Below are 24,807 nucleotides of genomic sequence, written 5' to 3'. Positions count from 1 at the left end.
CATGTATTTGGAAAATGAATATACTTCTAAATAATCAGCAAGTCACACAAAAAGAAAAATGGAGATTAGAAAATACTTTTTACTGAAAGGTGATGAAAAGACTTCATCTCTGAATTATGGGATGCAGATAAATATTGCTATTATAAGGGCTAAATTTGACAGCTAAGCAACCATCACAAAATTGGAAGGGGAAAATAAGACCAAATAAAGTAGAAGGAAGCTAATAATAGGGATGGAAGGAAATGCAGAACACAAAGACACATTGGAGAATCAAAAAAGCCAAAAACTAATTCTTTGTAAAGACCAATACAATTGAAAAACCTCTGTGAGACTAAGTAAGAAAACAGAGGAGGCATTGACTAATACCAAGAATGAAAAGAGGGCATCAATACAAATCCTGCAACATTAATAAACTCCTAACACATCAATTACTTTATAGAAATAACATTTAAAATGCAGATGGACATATTCCTAGAAATTACAACTCTTTAAAATGGAGACAATACGATAAAAATCTGAATATTACTCTAGCTGTTAATGAAATCCACACCTCAAAGAAAATATCTGATATATGTCACTGCCCAAATTCTTATCAGATTTTTAAGTAAGAAATAATGACAATAATGACAATCTTACCTGTGTTATAAGGTCAGAGAATCTTGGTAACAAAGCCTGACACAGACCTTAAAAGAAATTTATGGGTCAATCCCATTGATAAAATAGATGTAAAAATCCCAAATGAAATATTGGTAAATGAAATCCTGCAATATATTAAAATACATCATAATCAAATTGGGCTCATTCTAGGAATGTAAACTTTAGTTTAAAATGTGGAAATCGGGGCACCTGGCTCAGTCGGTTGGGCGTCCAACTTCGGCTTAGGTCATGATCTCACGGTCCGTGAGTTCGAGCCCTGAGTCGGGCTCTGTGCTGACAGCTTAGAGCCTGAAACCTGCTTCAGATTCTGTGTCTTCCTCTCTCTCTGACCCTCCCCCATTCATGCTCTCTGTCTCAAAAATAAATAAAAATTAAAAAAAAATTTTTTTAATGTGGAAATCAATTGATATAACTTACCAAATGAGAAAAACCTTAGCAAAATGCAGGAAAATAATTAAACTCAGCATCCTTTCATGATTTAAAAAAAACAAACCCCTTGGGAATTGAAGCACGCTTCATTAATCTGGTAAAAGATCCATATTCCGGAGCATAAACCATACTGAATATTGAAATCTTTCCCTTTGGGGCGCCTGGGTCGCTCAGTCAGTTGAGCATCCGACTTCGGCGCAGGTCATGATCTCTCAAGTCAGTGAGTTCAAGTCCCGCATCCGGCTCTGGGCTGACAGCTCAGAGCCTGGAGCCTGCTTCGGATTCTGTGTCTCCCTCTCTCTCTGCCCCTCCCCCACTTGTGCTCTGTCTCTGTCTCTGAAAAATAAATAAATGTAAAAAAAAAAAAAAAAAAAACTTTCCCTTTGAGATCAGTAAAAAGAGTGAATATTGCTTCTGTTCAACATTTTATGGCAATTTCTAAACAGTGCAGAAGGTCAAGAAAAAAAAATGTTGAAGGGAACTGAAAGGAAGAAATAAAACTTTATTTGCAGAACATATATGCAAACTCAAAGTAAGTTCTACAAATAGAATTAATGTTTAGTATGTCTGCTAAATGCAAACATCAATTGTATGTCTACTGATTGCTCCGAAACTTGTTAAAGCTTTACTAAAATACAGGTTGTTTGGTGGTGCGTGGGTGGCTCAGTTGGTTAAGCATCGGACTCTTGATTTCGGCTCAGGTCATGGTCCCACAATTTGTGAGACCGAGCCCTGGGTTGGGCTCTGTGCTAACAGTGTGGAATCTGCTTGGGATTCTCTCTCACCTTTTTGCCCCTCCTCTCTCTCTCTCTCTCAATAAATATAATACAGGTTGCTGGATTCCATCTCCAGTCTCCAGAGGTTCTGATTCAGCAGGTCTTGTGGAGGGAAGGGAAGTCCTCAAGAATTTGTAGTTGTAAGCAGCTCCCAGGCAATGTGAACACTTCTAGTCAGGGGACCCCATGTGGAAAACCACTGCTATAGATTAGCAACAATGAAACTTAAAATCACTTACCCAGAAATCTAACAAAAGATATGTAAGACTACATAGAAAAGTATAAATCATCGTGGACATAAATTAAAGAGGATCTAAATGAAGGATACTCCATTGTCATAGATTGGAAGAGTCAATATTCTGAAAGATGTGAATTTGCCTCAAGCTAATCTACAATTTAATGCAATGCCATTCAAAATTTCCACAGGTTTCTTTTTGTAGATCTCAAGCAGATTCTGAAATATGAATTGAGGCATCATTGATAACTGTGAGGAAAAAGCATGGATACTTAAGAAAGAGTCTCTGAGTTTGAATACTGGCTCCTACTTTGTGACTATGGTGAAATCAGCTAATTTTCTGTGCCTCAGTTTTCTCATCTGTAAAGCAGGGAAGAACACGTGTACCCATATGGAGGTTGTTACAAAGATTAAACACATACAGTTTAGATGCATGCCTAGCTCACACCACATGCTATGTATGAATATGATAAATAAGTTTAAAAAAATAAAAAGAGGGAGATGAAATCTACTGGGTATCTTCTAGAGTCCCATAATATCTCCTGCATATATGGACACTTGGGTTATGACAAAAGTGGATCTATAGAACAGTGGGGAAAGGATCCCAATAAAAGAAACTAGGGCAACTTGGTGCCCATATAAGAAAAACACTTCACGCTATATACAAAAAGCAATCTCAGATACATTATAGACCTGAATGGAATAGGTTTTAAAAAAGTTTTTAGAGGATAATCCAGAATATCTTCATGGCCTTACAGGAGGGAAAAACCTGTACAAGGGATATCAATCATAAGGGGAAATAAATTTTACATTAAAATTAAAATCATAGCTATGAGAAGAAACATTGAGAATGAGAAAGTCACATGCTGAGTGGCAAAGAAATTTTCAACATGTGACCGACAAGAGGCTTGCATATGAAACACACACAGAATTTCACATAACAAAAAACAAAAAGCAAAATTAAAAAAAAACCTCATTAAAACAAACAAGAACTCAAATGATAGGTATCTAAAATTAATAAATGGACAAAGGAATTAAGCAGGTACTTCACAAAGGAGAAAACCCAATGAACAAAAATATGAAAAAGCAATTTAATCTCATTACCAATCAAGGAATGCAAATTACTTCACCTCACACATTAGAATGGCTAAAATTTTTAAAATATTGGCTAACTGGGTACTGGTGAGAATATGGAACAATAAGAATTAAGTACTGGAGGAAGAATAAAGTTGGCACACCACTTATTTAGCATTACTTAGTCAAAATAAAGATAGGCATAATCCTATGACCAATTAATTTTAATCTTAAGTATATACATTGAAATATATACATCCATGAATCAGCAGATAAACTGTAATTATCATAGCAGCATTATTTAATTGTAATAGCCTCAAACTAGAAACCACCTGTATGTGTCCCAACAGTAGAAAAGATTTATAAATTATAGGATACCTCGAAGATGGAATGTTGTGCAGTGATAATGAATTACACAACCACTTGGCTGGATCTTCAAAACATAATGTTGAGCAAAAGAAGCCCAACCCACTAAGTAGGCTGCATAACTGTAAAGTAAGGAAATAAGATGATTGCCCTCAAAGAAGAGACAGTGATTACCTTGGCAGAGAGGAGGGGGTCCTGACCAAGAAGGGGGACTGGTAGGGATTCTGAAGTGTTGGTAGTGTTCCTTCCTGACCTATCTGATGGCTATCTGGGTGTCTGCTCTAGAATGTGCTAATGCTATTTATATGCCTTATTGCTTTATATACTTTATGTGCCATTTCTCACACTAAAAAAAGATACAGAAAAGTAGGGAGTTTCAAAGGGCAGACTTTTCTGAGTGGTAAACCTGGGCTTTATTAAAAGTGGGTTAAAAGTGAGTTCCAAAAATCCATTAGTTACACATTTTAGAGCAGGAATAACCCAGACGGTGATATCGGACACTTTTCCAATCATCAGACAAGGGGATAAAACTGCCACAGATACTGAAAGAGGAAGAGGCTCCAGGATGACACGACTGTTGTTGAGATCCCAGCTGGAGCTGGACAAGTGCAGCATTCTGGAGCGGAGGAAGGAGAAGAGGCAGGGGCAAAGAAACAACTACTGAGCCTGTTAGTGCATCCTGTTTTTCCGCCCACCCAGGACTTTACAACATGCTGTAGCTTCCTGCTTAGTCTCACCTATCGCCCCTTCACCTAGCTTCTGTCTGTCCTTGAAGACTCAGCTCAGACGCCCTCTGATCCAAGAGACCTCAGCCCTTGCCCCCTCCTTTTTAAAAGCTGCCCACCCACCACAGTCAGGGTCACATGGCAGGTACCTCCCTGCTCTCCTTCCCACAGTCTTTCTCCTTCTACAGACAAGTGACCTCTGCATTACAGGCTGCCTGGCAGGTCTGGTGCTGAGAGTCAGGGCCATGGGCTGGACAAGGCAGAACTGAGAATACACTGAAGGACTTCCTCACTCAGGAGACAGGGATAGAGCTCTGGAAGGGGCTTTCCTTCTCTGAGATTCCTCCCTTTAGTGGCCTTCAAGTAGTAGAAGCAGGGAAAGAAATGAGTTTGCCTCTAAATTGGGACTCAGCATACGTTCCCATTCACCGTCTTAACCTAGCCTCTCACCACCATACAGAAGTGAGTCGGGCAGTTATTATCAGTCCCATTTCACACACTAGGAAGCTCAGACCCTGAGAAATAAAATACCTTACTCAAGGGTCACAGAGGCAGAGCTGGATTGCAAGTATTGGTCTCTACAGCCCAGAGTCTGCCTATAGATATACTAGGTTAATACTCCGAAATTACCTGTTCAACAAAGCCATCCTCTGTCTTCCCAGACCCAGGCAGACACAGATGCTGCCCTCAAGTATGGAAATGTATAGAGTAAAGCAATGTCTTGGATAAACTTGGGGAAGGACCAAAAGACAAGGAGCCAAAAGTTTTGGGCTAAGATTTATTGTTGACCAGAGCACTAAACAGGCAAGGTAATGGGTAACGAGACCCCATGCAAAAAGCTGACCCTGCAGCCCAGACTTCTTGGTTAGCTATCCTCTGCCTTCCACCTCCCCTCTCTGGCTCTGACAGAGCCCCTGAGAATCAGAAATATGCAATTCAGGAAGTATGTGGGGAGTGGTTGGCAGCTACAGAGGGCTACTGTGTCATAGTGTCCTGGCTATCTTTGAGGGGCTTATGGCAGAGATGGTGGAGGGGGAGTACAGAGTCATCCTGGGCTCACACCCAGGACTGTTTATTTCTGTTTCTTACTCTTGACACTCACATTCATTGTGAATATATGTATTTTTTAAACCAAGGTTCCGTGTAGGGTGAGGAGACCCCTCTGGAAGCAGTGGGGCCCACTTCCAGCTGGCAACATTCACCAGTCTCCAAACTCCTGACCTGCAACCTAGTGCATGTAATGGTAGATTGCTACCAGACAAAGAGCCTTGAACAAATCTATCCTTCACAGTCCTATTCCTGGAACTCTCACTGAGTTTGGACCAGCCCTGAATGGTCAGTTTAGAGGTCAATCTCCATCCTCGGCTGACTTATTTCTAAGAAACTATGACTTCCCCTGAACATCTGCCCCATGGAAGAGAGCTACAAAGTGGCCACAGTCTGGCCTTGGCTTGGGTACTGAGTAACTGAACAGGCATTCTCCCCAACCTCAGGGTACCTCACAAAGGTATGGAAACTTGATGAGCCTCAGGCACCAACTAAGGTCCAAGAGGCTTCCCACACTGCCTGTTGGGGCTGGGAAGCAGAGGTAGAAGTCAGAGAAGAGACCATGAGCCTCAGCCTATTCCTCAGATTGATTTGTCCCTTAACTTGGCCATTTCTTAGAGTCCCAGTGCCAAGATCTAAAGGCCTGTGCTGTCCATAAAGAAGCAGCCCACAAATCCCAAGAGCAGCTGAAACCAGCTCACCCATTTATTTGACTGAGAACATGAAGGAGGACAACAAAATTAAACAATCTTTAATAAAATTCCTATAGAAAACTCAGTCACAGGGCAAATAATCAGTTCTCTTTCTCATGTCACTGAGGATTGAGAGCTCCCAAAAGTCTTTGGAGAAAAAGCAGTAGTTTTGATGGATATTGCCAGTACTCAGAAAGAGCATCCATTTACACATTCAAACCAGTAGTTCTTATTGCACATATTAACATTATTTGCCATCTAGCACCCTAAAGATATGGTACCTCAACAAATAAATTAAAGAATTCCATGTGGCATGAAACCATTTCAATTTGAGCTAATATCCTTGAAAAAATCACATTATTACAAGTTTTAATAAATACAGTAAGAACAGCTGGCATTTTACTAAAATACTGAATTTTAGGTGTGGAGATGATTCCATAAATAGTTTCCTTTTTATTTGCTTTCTGTCTTGGATGCATTTGCTCAAGTATTATGCTCTATGAAATGAACTCTTTCATAGATACCATGTAAAAACTGAAAGTACTATGTGCCTCATTACAGAAGCAACTGGAAGAACTGGATCACATAGTTAACTAAAAAAAGTAACTTAGGAAAAAGCTCTTCTTTTTGTAAAACTTTAAAACACAGACTGAAAAAAAAAAACCAAAGAAATGTCTTTTTATATAGAACTCCCACTAGAAATTTTATAAATATATATGCAACATATATATTATATTTGCCTCACCAGCAGGTCTTCAGCAAGCCTGCTAGAAATGATGCTGTCCTGGTAGATAAATATCAACAACAGAATTAATGTTTCCATAGATTTAGAGATTTCTTTTGAAAAAAAAAAACATAATTTCAAATTATGTTATAATTTGTAGTTTACACAATTTAAAAGGGGAAGAAAGATACCTTTCTTTTAAGCTTCATTTGGAAAATAAGAACAACTACCAGTGCCCAGGAGTGGATAAGTCGGCTGAGTGGTAACACTTGGTCACAATACAAAAAGAAGTATTTACACCTTTCTGGAAAAGTACCAAATACTTTAAAAAGAAGAAGAAGAAGAAGAAGAAGAAGAAGAAGAAGAAGACGACGACGACGACAGAAAACAATCTCTAGTAGCATTCCTCAGCGTGCAAAGTCAGCAGGAAATGATTATCCATAATGTTGAGAGTTTTCATGATGAATCTTGGAAGCATTCAATGAAGCAGAGGGTGGTCATCAGGAACTGTTCAGATTAGGTTCTGTGGGATGCCTTGTTCTTAATTTAAATGAGTTCTCGGATTTCATTCCCTTTAAAACATCTCCGGCAGGGTCATGTTCAATTTAGTGCAAGTGCAAAATGAAAACTAAACAAAACCAACAAATACATTAGGAGCAAAGGCTGATCATTAAGATCTGTAGTCTTTCCGAACTGTGTGGGCCATCCAGTTCACTTTAGTAGTCCAGCTTTCCCTGAGTGCCTCATCAAATTTTTGCTTAAATTGCTTAAGCGCTTCTTCTTCACTCTTTCCTAAGGCAAGAGAGTCCTAAAAATGAAAGGAAAAAATCTGATCGTATACATCCTCCATAGTGACATGCAAATGTTGAAATCTCGGCCATGCCTCCCCAGCCATCACGAAGCTGTGTGCTTCACGTTCTCACAAGAGAATTACTCAGCTTCTTGTCACTACCACTCCTGGGCAGGAACAGTTTCACAGGAAATGGCTCTGTTCCATTCCCTTTGAACATGTGAATGAAATAGGCAGGTACAGCTGAGCTTCATGCCTACAAACTCCAATATACAAAGAAAAGGGTTTTGTACCTTAAGATACTGTATATCCTTGACTGATGTGAGCTCAGGAAGCCCTGCAGTCAACATCAGTGCAAAAAGAGTGATGAAGAGATTCCCGTGACGTCGTAAAATCAGATATGCATCCTCACAACACTGGCGGAAACTTGAGTTGATACAACAAATCACAAGAACATGATGTTAGAGGAGAGAGAGCAAATTTCACAAAGGAAAACAAGACAGACATATCTAGACTTTCCATAACAGCTAGAAGTTTTCTACTGAACTAAAGGTTCATTTCTGATTTTTAAAACTCTTTGAAAATTGGCCCAAGAATAAAATACATAGAATGTCTAAAATCACACATATCTTTTCAAAAACCCAACTAAATTGAAATTCTAATAAAAGGCTATATAACATTTACTCTGTGCTTTTTAATTCTATGAGACCTAAAAGCTGTTACAAAACAAATGGTAATTATAACCTGTGAGGATTTCTGAACATATTTCTAGACTCCAGATTTATAGTCTAACTCCAGAGACTAGTTTGATTTTCCCCAAGTCAGTATCAATGCTTTTGCACTACACCTCCCTATCATCTTGCCTTTCCCCCCTCTCCTTTTAAAGACAATTATTCAAGAGAATCATCCGATGCTATCTCCCTAATTTTGCCAAAAAGAAAAATGAACCCAGATAGATATTCTGCAGAAACTCAGGCAGAAATAGAAATAATAGCAATCATTTGGCAAGCATATAGTATGAGTTGGTCATATCATATAACTTTAATTATCATAATAGCCCTAAAATTTATTTTTGTCTCTATTTTATTTATTTATATTTTTGTGAGTGAGAGACAGAGAGACAGAGAGAGAGAGAGAGGTGCAGAGCGGGAGAGAGAATCCGCTGACAGCATGGAGCCCGACGTGGGGCTCAATCTTATGACTGTGAGATCATGACCTGAGCCAAAATCAAGAGTTGGACACTTAACTGACTAAGCCACCCAGGTGCCCTATGTCCCTATTTTAAGGTGAAGAAACGAAGACAAGAAGAAACATACAAGTAGTGAGGACTAGACCAGAGATTACAAAGTCCTGAGCCCTGGCTCCCTTAGAATGAGAGCAAAATGGCTGCCTCTCTCAGCATCTTATTATGAATGTCTTAACGGTTTCAGAAAATTCTCTAAGACAGGTAAAAAGTGGTATACTCTTAGAATAAAACATAGTAGCTTATTTCAAATTTCTAGATTCTATTTCCCCTGTCTACACCAGAACATGGATCTGACAGGCAAATTCCCCCAAAGCCTCCCAGGTAGCAGTCTGTTTCCCTGAACTAAATATATCTCAGCTAAGAAATGCTAGTCTAGCTAGTCAGATGAGAAAATGTCAGATGTTTATCCATGACATGAGGGCAATACTCACCGGCCAAATTTTTCTGTGTTTCCTGTTTTTCCTTGTTGAATCACATGAATGAAATCATAGGTAAGAATAAAAGGCACTCGTTCCCTTTTAATGCCAAATTTAGACTTGAAATTTCCAAGAATATGTCCAAAGTCAATGTGGAAGAGCTGGGAAACAAATGGGATTTAATTTCTCTGGTTCCAAATAGAAAGGCAAGATCTCAGCAGTCCTAGACCCCCAATACTACACTGATCCTCAACTTTTTTTGATGTATAGTTTCCCTCTCTTTTCTCTCTCTTTTCATTGACATATAGTTGATAAATAGTACTGTATTAGTTTCAGGTATACAACAGTGATTTAACAATTATTATAAAATGTTCACGAGCCCTTCTCTCTTTTCAAAAGCAAGAGGTCACATGGGAAGAGTGTTTCTAACATGCATAGATCTTTTATTCTTTTTTTTTTATTTTTTTTTTATTTAAAAAAAAATTTTTTTTTCAACGTTTATTTATTTTTGGGACAGAGAGAGACAGAGTATGAACGGGGGAGGGGCAGAGAGAGAGGGAGACACAGAATCTGAAACAGGCTCCAGGCTCCGAGCCATCAGCCCAGAGCCTGACGCGGGGCTCGAACTCACGGACCGCGAGATCGTGACCTGGCTGAAGTCGGACGCTTAACCGACTGCGCCACCCAGGCGCCCCTAGATCTTTTATTCTTAATAACAACCTGGACCTAATATTAAACTACATTTACTCAGTGGGAAACACAAATCTTTAAAAAGGAAAATACACCCAAATAATAAACATGTCTGATTCTAAAAAGTCAAATAGTTCCACATATTAAACTATTTCAGTCAATATTTCTACATACAAAAACAAAAAAGAGAGTACATTCTTGCCCCACCAACCCCTCAACACCTTGAGTGCTACCACTTGGAGGTAACTTCTCCCCAATCTTTCATGTGATTTTCTTCCATTTTCAAAAATGGTATGTTTACTATTATTTTTAACTTCCTAATTTTGAATTACTATTTTTATGATGGAAGGTAAAGATTTAGTACTCTGTGCTGATGCAATGCTATACAATGAGGCATATTATATCACCGTTTCAGGCTATATAAATACATTTTGAAGCTAAGGCATGTGGCAATGGTATATACTATGACTACATTTTCTTTTTTGCCCATATTTTTCCTTGGCAAAGTTTTTTTTTTGGGGGGGGGAAGGGTTTAGTGTCCTATGTCCTTATCACTAATTCTTCCCCAGATCTTATATTGAAAGAATAGGGTCATTCTGAATAACTGCAATTGACTTTTCAAACATTAAAGGCTTATCACCTAACTTTGAGCAAATACACCAATGAATATATGAAGCAGATGGTATGTGAAATAAAGGATGGAGAAATAAAGGAAAGCACAAAGACATGACTCCCAGAATCACTAAAGAACCTGCCTGAATTTCACAAGAGACTGTGCTGTATGTAACAGCATCACCAAGGCCCCTGGCAGACTCTGGGGAGCAGCTCACCTGGCCGGTTTTCTTGACCATGATGTTGTCACTATGTCTATCACCAATCCCAAGGACATAAGAAGCTACACAGTAGCCGGCACAGGACAAGGTAAACTCTTCAATGGCTCGGTCTAGGTCATCCCTGAATACAAGAGAGAGAGAGAGAAAAAAAAAAAAGAAGCAACAAAGGGTTTCAGTCTCTAAAAGTGTGAGATGAGACCCAATTCACACTTCTGTTTCCTTTTTAATTGTGAATAGAAAGGCAACACAGAGCTGCCAAAACCCTATGAGCCAAACATGCTGGATCAGCCGAGAGAGGGAGGGTGATCACTGCAGGAGCAGGGCAGAGAAGAATCAGCAGGAACCAGATAATGGACCTAAGCCATTCAAACTGCTGTGTTTCCCTGGGCTTGGGAGTAGCTTCATATCTGTAATTATACAAGGTCACCATCAGCTTTGCTCAATGATGCTGGGCATTTGAACCTTTTTTGGTCAGTTTGACCTAACACTAGAATTCCATATTGAAAAGTTAACTATTAAATTTTCAACAGTTCAAGTCACTGACTCAAATTAGAAGTTAGTAATACAGATCCTTTAGAGACAAGGTTTTAAGATCAAAATCTGAAAACTAATTCTCACATACCAGTCCTTGGATTTTGCCAATGATGAAATGTAAGTCCACCTTTGAAGTCTTTAGCCAAAAATATTTATAATGTTTTCCCTCACTGTGAAATTCCTTAATTGCCTATGATCAGGACTTTTCCAACACAGTAACCATTAATAACACAATTCCTAGCATTGTATTTTTTAATTTGGAGAGATCACAGTCTACAAACTCATTTACTTCTATTGTAAAAATCCTCTGAAAACTTACCTAAGTTCATACATACATTCACGTAATTACAGAAGTTGACACATTTAAAAAAACTATTTTTAAAAATGGTAAATTCTTAGATTGTAACTACTACAAGGCTTTGAAATGTGATCTAGATAAAGTAAAATTTAATGCTAACCATCTTTAGGAAGACTTTAGGAAGGCCTATTTGTCACTGATCTAACCTGAAATAAAGCAATAAATAATACTACCATTTCCTCTAGGACACTGCTGATTCTACTTGCAAGAACAGTGATTTGTTTGGCTGTTTGTTTGTTCAGAAGAATGATAAACAAACTGACCCAGAGTTGTATTCTTTAAGCCAGTTCAGAAGGGCATCTTTGTTGAAGGCCGCTGCTGCAGCCACATTGCTACTGTTCAGCTGAATGTCAGCAATTGTTTCAGAGGTGCTCACAACTTCGATGAGGCCAGAGCGGTCTCCTGTTGCTAAACAGCCATAAGGCAGCATCCTGAAAGGGAAAAAAATGGGCATAGTCACATGTGTATGTTATCTATAAAATGAAACATTAATAGAGGAAGTTTCTTCTTTGATGTTTTTAAAAGTTTTATTATTATTGATACCTTTGCCATTTTTCTATTATTGTCATATGGAAAAATACAAGTTCTATTTTCTGTTAGGGAGTAAATCTCTTGGCCAACAAATGGAGTAATTTACTAGAATGCCAATGTACTAGCTAAATGTGTAATTTGTTATCTAGTTATTCTGGTGAAATATTCTATTTTTTTATGTAGATGGACAGAAGCATATCAGAAAAAGGTTTTTGGGGCACCTGGCTGACTCAGTCCTAACAGTGCAACTCTTGATCTCAGGGTCATGAGTTCTAGTTCCATGTGGGGTGTAGAGATTACTTACATAAATTTTTTAAACCTTAAAAAAAAAGTCTTTCGTTTTTACTCTAAATTTTGGTGAAAGGAATCACCCTTTATGGAGCACATAACAAACAGGTGCCATGCAGTGGGCTAGCACTTTACACATTACCTTGCTTAATGAATGGCAACTCCATCCTTCTAGTTGTTCAAACCCACAACCTTAAGGTCAACTTTGACTCTTCATCTCATGCCCAGCATTTACCTGTCTTGAAAATGTGTAAAGTACTTCTCTGCCTCCACTCTTCCTTCTGCTTCTACCATAGACCAAGCCACTATCAACCCTTACTCAATTATTCAAGTTTCCTTATTAGTCTGCTTCCACATCATAGTCTGTTTTAAATGCAACAGCAATACAGGGGTGCCTGGGTGGCTCAGTCGGTTAAGTCTGAGTCAGTCTGACATCAGCTCAGGTCACGATCTCGTGGTTTATGAGTTCCAGCCCTGCATCAGGCTCTATGCTGACAGCTCAGAGCATGGAGCCTGCTTCAAATTCTGCATCTCCCTCTCTCTCAGGCACTCCCCAACTCGTGCACTCTCTCACTTTCTGTCTCTCAAAAATGAATAAACATTAAAAAAAATGCAACAGCAATATAATCCATTTTATTTTATCTATTTTTCAATATATGAAATTTATTGTCAAATTGGTTTCTATACAACACCCAGTGCTCATCCCAAAAGATGCCCTCTTCAATACCCATCACTAATCCATTTTAAAAGTATGCATATTATGTCACTCCATGTTAATTTCTGCAAAGGCTTCCCACCTTAGGGTGAAAGCCGACATGTTTGCCTAGTTCACAAAGCCAGCCTTCAATCTGGTCCCACTTCACCTTTCCTAGTATCCTCCCTCTTGCTCACTTTATCCCTACTACACCAGCTTCCTTGCTATTCCTCAAGCAGATCAGGCATAATATTCCCTCATTCCTTTACATGTGTTATTTTCTCTGCCTAGCACATCTTTCCCTAAGACTTCTACATGATTTACTTCTTTACCCAAGACATCTACATGACCCTCTTTGACACCTTTGCTGAAATGTTACTGTCTCAGTGAGAAATTCCTGATCATCCTATCTGAAATTGTGACACTGTCTGTGACATAATACTTACTATCTCTTCCCCGCTTTATTTCCTCTTTAGCCTTCAACACAATCCAAACATCTTGCACATTTATGTGTTTGCTTACAGTCTCTCTCTCTACCACTAGGATGAAAGTTCTACCAGGCAGGGATGTTTTGTTCCCTGCTATATCCCCAGTGCCTGAGAATGTGCCTAGCACAAAGTAGACACTCAATAAATTTAAAAAAAATTTTTTTAATGTTTATTTTTGAGAGAGAGAAGCAGGGGAGGGGCAGAGAGAGAGAGACGGAGACACAGAATCTGAAGCAGGCTCTAGGCCCTGAGCTGTCAGCACAGAGCCCATTGTGGGCCTCGAACTCACAAGCTGTGAGATCATGACCTGAGCCGAAATCAGACGCTCAACAGAGTCACTCAGGCACCCCTAAATATTTTTGAATGAATAGACAAATTTAATAATAAAAATCCTTGTAAGGTAAGATCTCAATTTTACAAATGAGAAACAAAAGTAACTTGGAAAAGGTCACATATTTAACTAAGTCTAAGATCTAAAACAAGTCTGTGTGGCTCTAAAACTCTCTTTATAACTTAACACAGTCTCTAGAATCACTGACCGTGTAACAGCCCTCTCAAGCTGTTCTTGTTAAAATAATTTTTGCTAAATCGATAGGTAGCACTTTGCTTTGAATTTCATTTATATGATCCCTAATGAAAATAAGCATTTTCTCAGGTCTCTTTTAGCCATTGTTTAAAAAATGTTTGTTTGTTTATTTATTTTAAGAGAGTGAGCACGTGCATGAGTGGGGGAGAGACAGAGAGAGGGAGAGAGAGAATCTCAAGCAGGCTCTGCATTGTCAGCGCAGAGCCCTATGCAGGGCTCAATCTCGTGAACTGTGAGATCATGACCTGAGCAGAAATCAAGAGTCAGACACTTAACCAACAGAACCACCCAAGTGCACCTCTTTTAGTCATTTAAAAATAATTTCTTTTGTGAACTGAGTATTTACATTCTTTCCTTATTTATTAGGGTTTTAAATATTTTCATTAGTGATACATAGGACATCTTTACATATTAACATTATCCTTTTCTTCTTTTGGCTGTAAACATCTTCTCCAGTTTTGTAAAAACTGTATTACCATTACAGCGACTCCAAAATGGAATGTGATACCTTGGGAAGTTCAAATAAAAGGTGACTAGAGAAAATGCAATGGATGAAATTCATGGACTCAATTAATATATGGGTACAGCTAAGTGCCAAGCATTGTTTGCTGCTGGTGACACAAAAAGGAGAAAAAAAAAAAAAAAAAAAGCAGTCCTTGCTCTCACTGAGCAGACAAGGCACAAATGCACAATGTGCATGTGATCTCTGAATGAGAATTGCTATGAGAACATGTCGAGAGTTAAGCAGCATCTTGATGAGTAGGAAGGACAGCACAGCTAGAGGAAAATACGAGGAGGAGTGCAAAGGCAAGGTGAGAACCAGAAACCATCAGTGTTGGAAAGACTATGCAGGGCCCTATACGCCATGTAAGAACTTCTGTCATTCTGCTAAAGACACTCAGAAAGCTTTGAAGGACTTTATGAAAGAGGGGTGTGTGTGTGTGTGTGTGTGTGTGTGTGTGTGTGTGTGTGTGTGTGTGTGTGTGTGTGTGTGTCAGAGAAGGTATGAATGTGTTACTGTGTCTAATAATCAGATAAAAGAGCCGATTTTAATAAACAGTCCCTAAATTTTGATACAACCAAGAATTCAATTATTTTATGCCTCTTCTAAGCACTTTCTTAGTTCTAACAAAGTAAGGTCGGGAACAGAATCACGAAACTACATGCTAGCAGTGTGATATACCAACAGACTGCTTTTCATCTGTTTTTGTTTTGTTTTGTTTTTGTTTTTGTTTCCTTTTAAAAAGTTACCTTTCAATAAGCAAAGTAGCTTGGAGCATGGAAGCTTTCCCAACACCCCTATTCTTATCATGACACAACACATGTGAGGCAAACACTGTGTGGTTTAACTGCACTTTGGCTCACTTTCCTGCTTCTCCTCCCACCTCACTTGCAGCCAAACTGGGCAAAAATCCAACAACTTCCTCTTCAAAAGCGTGCAATGATAAAAGCATTCAGTGTCTTGAGGATGAAACTCTCACAATGGGAAGGAAAAAACATCCTTGTCAGACAGACAGTTTGACAGAAGTCAGGCTGGGGACAAACTCTTAGAGCCCTGATCATCTTACATGGGCCTGTTTTGCACTCAACTTTATAAAGGCCATAAGAACAACTGGTAATGTTTCCCTTCCTTTCTCAGACTCTCTGATCCAAGGAGCACTTTGTTATCTTTCCACTAATCAAGAATTAAAATACAAATTCTACAGCTGAGGGGATGGCAGCCCCATAACCCTACTCTTAATGAGTATGTAGAAAGTTTTCTCGGGTCTTGACTCTGACATATTGACCCAATTTGAGTGGTGACTTAGCCCCTTGCCTCCAAAAGAGGAAAGAGTAATTCCTTTACCTAATGTTTGCATCGTTTCCATATTCTTCCCTAATCCTTCCAAGACTGCTATTACCAGTGTCATTACAGAAGTGTTGATTAGCACTCTTAAAAGGGAAGTAAATCCCATTAATGTAACTCAGATGTAAAGTCACAATGAAGACAACTGTCCAAAATTCAGGGGGTGGTAGAAGACTATGAAATCTACCGAAGGCCAAATAGATTCACATACAGACAACCTAGGAGACTTGACAGAAGAGGCTGAATACCTATTATTTGGTGACTGAGGAGGTCAGAGTGTTCTAACATACTGATAGGCTTACAGATGTTCTAATTTAGTATGAAAAATATCAAGAGTATCTTTGGGACATCAGAGAAAAATGAAAATGAGAAATAGGCACTTTCATTCAGGCTAACATGGCACTGTTACAAATACTAAACTATTCTGGTCAAAGTAATACAGCATAGAAGGTACCTGAAGATTTGAGATTGAATTTACAAGAGTGTGTGCTATGTGACCCAGCTTAACCTGAACAGCTGGCCAAAAGAAAACAAACAATAGGAACAGTGAAGCACGCATATTTATAGAAAGAGTAAAAAAAGTTTGGTGAGAAAATGGTATTCATTTGGAAATGAACCCTAAAGAATTAAAGTTCCACATATTTTAAAAACATGGGGTCAGAGTACAAAAAGTCAGCAGAGATCTCCCTGGACAGACAAGTTCCTTTTTCTTGTTAGATACTTGTTGCTTCCCATAAGAGAGACACTAGGTTTATTTCTAGCACTCCCACATGTGGTTTCCTCCCTTGGCCTGAGGTCACACAATGAATTTCATTTGATGCTATATGTATTTTACAGTTGAATAGAATGGGTAAAATAAAACAGCAAAGAGAAAAGAACTTGGTTGGGAATTTTTTTTTTTTCAACGTTTATTTATTTTTGGGACAGAGAGAGAGAGACAGAGCATGAACGGGGGAGGGGCAGGGAGAGAGGGAGACACAGAATCGGAAACAGGCTCCAGGCTCCGAGCCATCAGCCCAGAGCCTGACGCGGGGCTCGAACCCACGGACCGCGAGATCGTGACCTGGCTGAAGTCGGACGCTTAACCGACTGCGCCACCCAGGCGCCCCTGGTTGGGAATTTTTAATTAAGGCAATGGAAGGGAGACAGGGAAACCAAAGGGACTCGCGAAAGAAAAAGCTCTTTTGTTCCCTTTGCTTTTTTTCCTGCTTCTCTTCTTACTAGGACCTGCACCCCAGCCCTACATATGCCTTAATGCGTGTCCAACTCGTAAGGGACAAAGAATGGTACCTTTGGAGTCTTCCAGCAAAATTGGTAATATCGAAACCACTGGCGCTAGGCATCTCAATGCCAAGACCACTGGTTTCAAGAAACAAGTGACTCTGATAGACACCTGGCCTCTGTCCTTGTTCTACCTGGTTCCTAGACACCTGAGAGGACATGTACACCACACGACTGTCCCCAATAAAAACCCCCACACCTCAGATAAAACCATACTCATGCTCCTTTCCTTTCCCAGTGTTCCAGACAATTCATCTGTATTTGCTCTCCCTTTATCTTCAAAAAATTCTTCCACCTCCTGCTGGCTCCCAAATAATTTCTATCCTGTGTGAAACCAGGGACCCTCTTGGCTGTTCCTGCAGGACCTTCTCTGAGTCCTTGGATCTAGCCTGGCATCAAATCATTTGATAAAATTATAAAATCATTTTTGCGGCAGTTTACTTTATTTTTTATTATGTTAAAAAAAATTTTTTTTTTAACGTTTATTTATTTTTGAGACAGAGAGAGACAGAGCATGAGTGGGGGAGGGTCAGAGAGAGGGAGACACAGAATCTGAAACAGGCTCCAGGCTCTGAGCTGTCAGCACAGAACCCGACGCAGGGCTCGAACTCCCGGACCGCGAGATCATGACCTGAGCCGAAGTCGGCCGCTTAACCGACTGAGCCACCCAGGCGCCCCTGCGGCAGTTTACTTTATAGGAAGCGTCAGCAAACTTTTGGAGATTAAGCCGGAGAGTAAATATTACAGACAATCAGGTCACTACTCAATTCTGCAGTTACAGTATAAAAGCAGCCACAAGACGGTATGTAAACAAATGGGCTGTGGCTGTGCCAATACAACTTTATATACAAAAAGTAGGGGGTGGGCTGGGGGACAGTGTAGACCAGACCCTCTGGGTTTATGTTCCTCAGGCAGAATTCACAACCACCCATTCCTCTTATCCATCCAGTATTTCTTACATGTATGTGGTTGACTAAAAAACTTGATACCTATGCAAAACTAATTCTATTTTTTTACACCATTATATTATAAATTCTTCCTAATTTAAAAGCAAAAGTCTGGGGCGCCTGGGTGGCTCAGCTGGTTGAGCATCCAACTTCAGCTCAGGTCACGATCTCGCGGTCCGTGAGTTCGAGCCCCACGTCAGGCTCTGGGCTGACGGCTCAGAGCCTGGAGCCTGCTTCCGATTCTGTGTCTCCCTCTATCTCTGCCCTCGCCCGTTCATGCTCTGTCTCTCTGTCTCAAAAATAAATAAATGTTAAAAAAAATTAAAAAAAAAATAAAAGCAAAAGTCTGTCACTTATAGTGCTCAAACGGTCCTTTTTAGATACATTATAATCTCACTCCCTTATTCCAATCATATCTGTAAGTCCCATAAAAGGAAAAACACCAACAGCAAATTGCTCTTTCTACTTCAACAGCACTAAAAAGTTTATCCTGCAAGGATCCAAGACTAGAAAACTCTTGCTTTCTTTAAAGAAATAAAACCTCAAATCAATGGAAAATTACTATTTGGGGCACCACAACACTGTGATAAACAAAGGGTTACTACTAAACATGTCTTCCCATGACTGTTTTCTTGCTTAGACTGGTAAAATGAAGAAATAACATCAAGTGTACAGTCTGATAGACCTGGATATGAACTTGGCTCCTTCAATTAATATTTTTGTAACATTTGACAAATTGTTTAAAATCCCTTGAGCCTTGGGGCACCTGGTGGCTCAAGTGATTGAGGGACTGACTCTTGATTTCAGCTCAGGTCATGATCCCAGAGTTGTGGGATAGAGACCTAAGGGTGGAGCCTGCTTAAGATTCTCTCTATCCCTCTGCTCCCTCCCCCACTTGTGCCCTCTCTTAAAAAAATTAAAAAATTAAATTAAAAAAATCCCTTTAGTCTTAATTTTCCTCATTTGCTAAAAAAGAATAATAGCACCTCATAGAGTATTTTTAACTTACATGACATTACATAGCTGAAGAACCTAATACTATGCCTGGTTTAGCAAAGAGTTTTTTTTTTTTTTTAATTTTTAAAATTTATTTATTTATTTGGAGACAGAGACAGCATGAGTGGGGGAGGGTAGAGAGAAGAGAGGAGGGAGGGAAGGAGGGAGGGAGGGAGGGAGGGAGGGAGGGAGAGAGAGAGAGAGAGAGAGAGAGAGAGAGAGAGAGAGAGAGAATCCCAAGCAGGCTCCACGCTGTCAGCACAGAGCCTGATGTGGGACTTGAACCCAGGAACTGTGAGATCCTGATCTGAGCCAAAACCAAGAGTCAGATGCCTAACCAATGAGCCATGCAGGCGCCCCACAAGTGTCTTAAGCTTAAAAACCCTAAAATATATTTAGTTATGAAGAAAACAATTCAAATTTCAAAACTTAATCAGGAAATACTTATAAGAATAAAGTCAATGTCAAGTATAACCATTTCCAACAAACTTGTGGACTAAGTTGCTGTAGATTCTAAAACACATAAAAATTACAGATAAAGTCAAAAAGGTTTTATAAATAGTTATGGTAAATAAAGAAAGAAAAGGAGAACTCTGGGTCCCAGAAACTATTCATAGCACTGGCTGAGCAAACTACTAACTTGGTTGACAATTTAATGTCCATGAGAAGAGAGCTATGGCCTTGGGCCCATAAGAGACAGGATCTAGACCTGTGATCCTAAACAAAGCTGGGGATCTGAAAGCGCTAGCACTGTCAAGTGTATGAAAAGGTAACTAGAAAATGTCTGCTCACTGACCAGAAGATGTGGCATGAAAGTCTGCCATCTACCTTGCGCACTAGATGGGGGGAGGAGGGGAACTTTCATGAAAATGCAGAAACTCAAGCCTTCCTACATTCTCATGAGATCCAAGTATAAACTATCTATGAAATATGAGAGCATGAAGGCTAAGAGTTAAAATAAAAACCGACTGATTGTGTGTAAAGACCTTGGGGAACAGTAGAAATTAAGCACAAACTCATTTTGGGAGGGTACTTTCATACCCTAGGGAGCAAAGGACCCCTCAGAGAAAACACAGTCGACACTAACAATGAATTCAAAACCAAACATTATTAACTACACAAGGAAATGAAACTGGACAATGCAGAAGAGAAATTTAGTGAACTGGAAAGACAGTAAACAAGAAACTACAAAGAATGGCACATAAAAGTGGGAAATAGGTAAGACAGGTCAAGAGACATGCAGGACAAAACAGGAAAATCCAACACACCTCTATTAAAGCTTGCAGAAGACTGTGAGACTTTTTTTTTTTTTAATTTTTTTTTCAACGTTTTATTTATTTTTGGGGGGACAGAGAGAGACAGAGCATGAACAGGGGAGGGGCAGAGAGAGAGGGAGACACAGAATCGGAAACACGAAACAGGCTCCGAGCCATCAGCCCAGAGCCTGATGCGGGGCTCAAACTCACGGACCGCGAGATCGTGACCTGGCTGAAGTCGGACGCTCAACCGACTGCGTCACCCAGGCGCCCCTGTGAGAGTTTTATAGGAACTAAAACAAGCTGTATTTTCGCTAATTGTAGAGATACACTGAGAATAGGGGAGAAAAGATGAAAAGAAATCCATACACTAACAAACTATAGTAAAACTACAGAAACCAAAGGCTAAGAGAAATTTGTTTTCTGCATTGGGGTAAAAAAATACCATTCAGACTGACAGCAGATTTGTAAAAGTAACAGGTCAGAATACCAGGTGCCCCTAGACAAAAATGTAGAAACACTTATTTTAAGTATATTCAAAGAACTAAAAGAAATCATGTCTAAAGAACTAAAGGAAAGGAAAGCCTGAGAATGATGAATTATGATCATATAGTCTCTATTATTAAGAAACAACTTATTTAGGGGTGCTTGGGTGGCTTAGTCAGTTAAGCATCCAACTTCAGCTCAGGTCATGATCTCATGGTTCCTCAGTTCCAGCCCTGCGTCGGGCTCTGTGCCGACAGCTCAGAGCCTGGAGCCTGCTTCAGAATCTCTGTCTCCTTTCTCTCTGCCCCTCCCCCGCTCTGCCTCTCAAAAATAAATAAATATTTTTTTTAAGTTTTTTAAAAAAGAAACAAATGAAACAAATTTAAATTACCCAAATAAAAATTCTGGAGTTGAAAAGGAGAACTGAAATAGAAAATTCACTAGACAGACACAATAGCAGATTTGAGCAGCAGTGAGAAAAAATCCGCAAACTTTAAGATAGATCAAGTATCCAATCAGAGGAACAAAAGGAAAATAATGAAAAATTAACACAACCAGCAAGTACATAATGGTTGTACAGAGAGAAAAAAGACAAAAAGGTATATGAAAAAAGCTAAAAACTTCTGAAATTTAATGAAAAACAATAATCTACATATCCAAGAGGCTCAATGAATTCAAAGTCAAATAAACTCCAAGAAGGACTAAATATATTATAACCAAACTGTCAAGATTCAAATAACAGAATCTTGAGGGGTACTTGAGTGGCTCATTCACTTAAGCATCCGACTCGTGATTTCGGCTCAGGTCATGATCTCATGGTTTGTGAGATTAAGCCCCACATCGGGCTCTGTGCTGACAGCACGGAGCCTGCTTAGGATTTTCTATCTCCTTCTCCCTCTCTCTGCCCTCCCACAGTTCACATGTGTGTGTTCTCTCTCTGTCAAAATAAAATAAATAAACATTAAAAAAAAACCCAAAACACTGGGGCACCTTGGTGGCTCGGTTAAGTGTCCAACTTTGGCTCAGGGTCATGATTTCACAGTTTGTGAGTTCAAGCCCCATGTCGGGCTCTGTGCTGACAGCTCAGAACCTGGAGCCTGCTTCAGATTCTATGTCTCCTTCTCTCTCTGCCCCTCCCCTGTTCATGCTCTCTCTCTCTCTCAAAAATAAACATTAAGGAAAAAATAAAAAGCCAGTATCTTGAAAATAATAAGAGAGATGTGACCAATCCCTTATAGAGATTCCCCTCACCCCCTGCCAAATTAAACAATTTCTCATCAGGAATCTTGGAGGCATGAAAGCAGTGGGAGGACATGTTAAAATGTGGTGAAAGACTGAAAACAGAGAATTCAAATTCCAGTAAAAGTATTCTTCAAAAACAAAGGAGAAATTAAGATTTCCCAGGTAAATAAAGAGAATGAACAGAAGTTGGAGGACTCACTTCTGAATTTCAAAACTTAACACAAAGCACAGGAATCAAGAATGTGCATAAAAACAAACATGTAAACCAATGAAAAAGAATTTAGAGTTTAGGTAAAAACCCTCACATTTATAGTCAGTTGATGCATGACAAGAGTGCCAAGACAACTTACTGAAGAAAGAATAGTCTCGGGGTACCTTGGTGGCTCAGTCAGTTAAACGTCTGACTCTTGATTTCGGCTCAGGTCATGATTACACAGTTCATAGGATAAAGCTCCCCATCAGGCTCTGCACTGACAGCACAGAGTTTGCTGGAGATTCTCTCTCTGTCTCCCCACTACTCCCATGCTTGTGTGTACACTCTCTCTCTCTCTCTCAAAATAAACGTTAAATAAATAAATAAATAAATAAATAAATAATTAAATAAATAAATAAATAAATAATAAAAGGCTATTCTAAAAAATGTATGACAGTAAATGGAAAATACTGATCAACTAGACAATTCTTAACCTCTAGACTGACTCAAGAGGGGGAAAAAATCTGGTAAGTACAATAATCAATAAGAAAAATCAGTAGTCAAAAAGACCTAGACTCCAAAATCAACACCAGAACCAAATCTTTGCAGAGAGGGAAGAGGGGAAAGCACACTAACTTTGCAAATAAAATTTGCAAAATAAACTATAGAAGAATATCCTTGAAAATAATTGCACAGAGAAAAATATTTTTTTTAAATAATGTACTAAAAAGTATAAACCCCTAAGGAACCTAGGTAATTTATAGCAACGGAAAACACAGTACTTTTCAACAATGAAAACAATACTGAACCAAAATATTAATAAAAGAAATGCAAATTAAAGTTCTATGGAGATACCATGTTATATCCATTAGATTTGCAAAAAATCAACAAGTTAACTGACAAGGAGATACTTCTGGGTGGAAACAACACTGGTACAACCATTTGGACAATGGGGGTAAAGTTGAAAATACATATGTCTCGGGGCACCTGGGTGGCTCAGTCAGTTAAGCGTCTGACTTCGGCTCAGGTCATGATCTCATGGTCCGTGAGTTCGAGCCCCGCGTCGGGCTCTGTGCTGACAGCTCAGAGCCTGGAGCCTGCTTCGGATTCTGTGTCTCCCTCTCTCTCTGACCCTCCCCCGTTAATGCTCTGTCTCTGTCTCAAAAATAAATAAACATTAAAAAAAAAAAAAAAAAAGAAAATACATATGTCTCATTTATGAGTAAGCAATTCCACTTCCAGCTATTATAAACTAGAGACATCTTCTATATGTGAATGGTGAGCTATTTAGAAGTGTTCAAACTCCAACAAATTTTTTGTTATTGTTGGAAAAAACAATGAATGTAAATAGCTATTAACAAAAGAATGGATAAACTTTTATATTTATTCAAAACATTAATAAAGAAGTGAAAATAACAAATTAGAACATCACATATTAATCTTATTAAATCCCGAAAAATGTTGTGAGAAAAAAGTAAAAGTTGCAGGTGGTATGATAGCATTTAAAGTTCAAAACATACAATGGATACAAAATGTATAAGTAAAGCACAAAAATCTATATATTATAGCTTTAGAATAGTGGTTACTTCTGAGATGTGAGAAAGTAGGGTAGAATGAGAATGCATTAAAATTTTATCTGCGTGTTTAATTCCTTTTTTAAAAAAGTCAGTTGGACGGAATGGGAAAAGATATTTGCAAATGACATATCGGACAAAGGGCTAGTATCCAAAATCTATAAAGAGCTCACCAAACTCCACACCCAAAAAACAAATAACCCAGTGAAGAAATGGGCACAAAACATGAATAGACACTTCTCTAAAGAAGACATCCGGATGGCCAACAGGCACATGAAAAGATGCTCAACGTCGCTCCTTATCAGGGAAATACAAATCAAAACCACACTCAGATATCACCTCACGCCAGTGAGAGTGACCAAAATGAACAAATCAGGAGACTATAGATGCTGGAGAGGATGTGGAGAAACGGGAACCCTCTTGCACTGTTGGTGGGAATGCAAACTGGTACAGCCACTCTGGAAAACAGTGTGGAGGTTCCACAAAAAATTAAAAATAGACCTACCTTATGACCCAGCAGTAGCACTGCTAGGAATTTACCCAAGGGATTCAGGAGTACTGATGCATAGGGGCACTTGTACCCCAATGTTTATAGCAGCACTCTCAACAATAGCCAAGTTATGGAAAGAGCCTAAATGTCCATCAACTGATGAATGGATAAAGAAATTATGGTTTATATACATAATGGAGTACTACGTGGCAATGAGAAAGAATGAAATATGGCCCTTTGTAGCAACGTGGATGGAACTGGAGAGTGTGATGCTAAGTGAAACAAGCCAACAGAGAAAGACAAATACCATATGTTTT

The 24,807-nt window shown here is 39.1% G+C and overlaps 1 protein-coding gene across 3 annotated transcripts in view; it reads right to left on the bottom strand.

Annotated features, from left to right (window-relative positions):
- Positions 1-3,174: 3,174 nt before the first annotated feature.
- The window catches only part of PIK3CB (phosphatidylinositol-4,5-bisphosphate 3-kinase catalytic subunit beta), a 186,066-nt gene continuing 164,433 nt past the window's right edge, over positions 3,175-24,807 (bottom strand). For all 3 annotated transcript variants that reach the window (XM_011286143.4, XM_045037520.1, XM_045037521.1), the window contains exons 20-24: positions 11,856-12,023; positions 10,698-10,821; positions 9,193-9,338; positions 7,809-7,941; positions 3,175-7,533 (exon numbers count right to left, since the gene is read on the bottom strand). In XM_011286143.4, the coding sequence (XP_011284445.1) occupies positions 7,396-7,533; positions 7,809-7,941; positions 9,193-9,338; positions 10,698-10,821; positions 11,856-12,023 (709 nt within the window). In that variant the 3' untranslated portion in view covers positions 3,175-7,395. The remainder of the gene's footprint in view (positions 7,534-7,808; positions 7,942-9,192; positions 9,339-10,697; positions 10,822-11,855; positions 12,024-24,807) is intronic.

Source organism: Felis catus, chromosome C2 (genome assembly GCF_018350175.1).
Source record: "Felis catus isolate Fca126 chromosome C2, F.catus_Fca126_mat1.0, whole genome shotgun sequence".
Classification (NCBI taxonomy): domain Eukaryota; kingdom Metazoa; phylum Chordata; class Mammalia; order Carnivora; family Felidae; genus Felis; species Felis catus.
This window is presented reverse-complemented; position numbering and strand designations above follow the sequence as displayed.